At 44.3% G+C, this 2,228-nt stretch overlaps 1 protein-coding gene across 4 annotated transcripts in view; it reads left to right on the plus strand.

Moving 5' to 3' along the window:
• The window catches only part of CRMP1 (collapsin response mediator protein 1), a 105,307-nt gene that overhangs the window by 75,621 nt on the left and 27,458 nt on the right, over positions 1-2,228 (plus strand). For all 4 annotated transcript variants that reach the window (XM_019526521.1, XM_019526517.1, XM_019526518.1 and 1 more), the window contains one exon: positions 1,621-1,741. In XM_019526521.1, coding sequence (XP_019382066.1) covers positions 1,621-1,741 — 121 coding nt within the window. The remainder of the gene's footprint in view (positions 1-1,620; positions 1,742-2,228) is intronic.

Below are 2,228 nucleotides of genomic sequence, written 5' to 3' on the forward strand. Positions count from 1 at the left end.
CGCACTTCAGGAGGGATGTGGATGGCCTGGAGAGGGTTCAGAGGAAGGCCACTTGTCTGGTTAAAGGCCTACAGAAAAAACCCTGATTGGGAGATCTGAATCTCTTCAGCCTCTCCAAGAGGAGTCTGAGGGGTGATCTCATGGCCATCTACAAACTCACTGGGGGGCCAGCAAGAAATAGGGGATACAGTGTTTACCAGGGTGCCTGTCGGGGTAACTAGAAATAATGGCCACAAACTGGAAGAGAGCAAATTCAGATTGGACATCAGGAAAAAAATCTTTACAGTGGGGGTTGCCAAAATATGGAATAAGCTTCCGTGGGAGGTGGTGCTGTCCCCTTCCTTGAAGGTATTTAAAAGGAGATTGGACAGACACCTGGCTGGGGTCATCTGACCTCAGCAGTCATTCCTGCCCAGGGCAGGGGGTCGGACTCGATGATCTAATAGGGCCCTTTCGACTCTAACATCTATGAAACTACTCCCCACAGAGTTGGGCCCCTAAATACCTTTGAGGATCTGTGACTAGGTATATATATATTGTAGTAATGACTCCTAGGGGAATATATGGGGCTATCACTTTTTGGAATGAACATTTTCATTTTAGTAGAACAGACTTAACAAAAACTTCTAAATCTCAAGGACTGTGAGGCCGTGTGTGGAGATGTTTTATTCCTAAAGACTTTTCTAGTAAAGATTTTTAAAAGGATTATCAATAATCTTAAGTCAAATAATTTGATCACTACAGCTTTGTGGATACCAAATAGTACTTCTGATATTGAGGTTTCAGAAACAGAAGGATGCAGTTGATAATTTGACTAAAGATAGTGGAGAAAATGTCTTCTAAGTCACTGGAAAAATACTACTGCCCTAGTTGGAGATGTATGATTTACATGCATGTCCCAAGTGTCTCTCCTATGAGGAGACCTTTTTTAGACTTGGGAACATGAGGGGACTTGTTGGAAATGGGTTGAAAGCCTTGTATAAATTATGAAATAAATTCAGCCCATATTGGTGCTGCTGCTGTTCTTTAGAAATAACACTCATCTTATCTTTGTGTAAAGGTTGCATTGTGTAAACTTCTTTGTCTGAGGTCTCAACATTTCTTTTGCTGTGGAGCTACTTTTCCCGTCTTCTTCTCCTCTTTGTAGCGGGGGAGCAGAAACCTAAAATCGGAACATGTTCACAGGAGAGAAGATGTATTAGCCATGTTGGCCTAGCCCATAGCAAGTGTAGGGTTTGGTGCAGAGCTTCATTGCCTTGGAATAGTATTGGAAGGCTTGCAGTGCCACCATTTTAGGTAGTGCAGCTTCCAAACCCGGTGTAGGTAACCAGATGTGCTGGATAGTACATGGGGGAAGCCATCTTGTCACCATACTTCTGCCCCCCATATACCTCCAGAAGAGTAGAGAAGCTGTAGGCTGTCTTGGCCCTGACATAAGCTGTGCAAGAAGGGTTGCATGGGCATTGCCAGCTTTACACATCCATGTATGACCCTAGCAGAATCAGGCCCATGGAAAGATATTGTTAAAAGGAGTAGAAAGTGGCTCAGTCCTTGATTTTACTTCTTTTGCTTCTCTCTGTTTCACATGCCTTTTCTCCACTGTTTTCTTGTGTGTTTCAGCTTGAAGCAGAAGCTGTTTTCCGTGCCATTACCATTGCCAGCCGAATCAACTGCCCAGTGTATATCACCAAAGTGATGAGTAAGAGTGCGGCCGATATCATCGCCCTGGCTAGAAAGAAAGGTGTGGCACTCACTGCTTCCTCCCCAGAGGAGGCTTGGACCACGTACGGTTTACTGAATAGAGACTGACAACAAAGTCGATACTGTCATAAAGGTGTGATGCACAAGACTGCTCTTGAGGGATCAAACTTTGTTGCTTGACTGCATTCACAGCTGTGCTCCACTCAGTCTCAGGGAAGAGTTAAAAAAGGTTGATAGCTCTGTCACAGGGTGGGGGAATATCTTCTTATTCAAATAGCCACTGTTACAATAATGATTTGTGATTAGGAAGACTGAAGTGAGACCACTTGACTGTATTCACTCCCCCTGCTTTCCATAGCTGGCTTCCACCTGCAATGCTCATCCTAAACCCTTTCCCCCAGGTCCTAATCTCAAGCTACTTGCTACCCATTGTTGGAAAGATATTTTCCTTTTGCCCTAGCACACACTTGCTGTCTTTGGGGATGGTTGCCGGAATGAGATTCTGTACATTGCTTCCTATCACTATG

This window comes from Gavialis gangeticus, unplaced genomic scaffold (assembly GCF_001723915.1).
Source record: "Gavialis gangeticus isolate Ggan-Ray unplaced genomic scaffold, GavGan_comp1, whole genome shotgun sequence".
Taxonomy (NCBI): domain Eukaryota; kingdom Metazoa; phylum Chordata; order Crocodylia; family Gavialidae; genus Gavialis; species Gavialis gangeticus.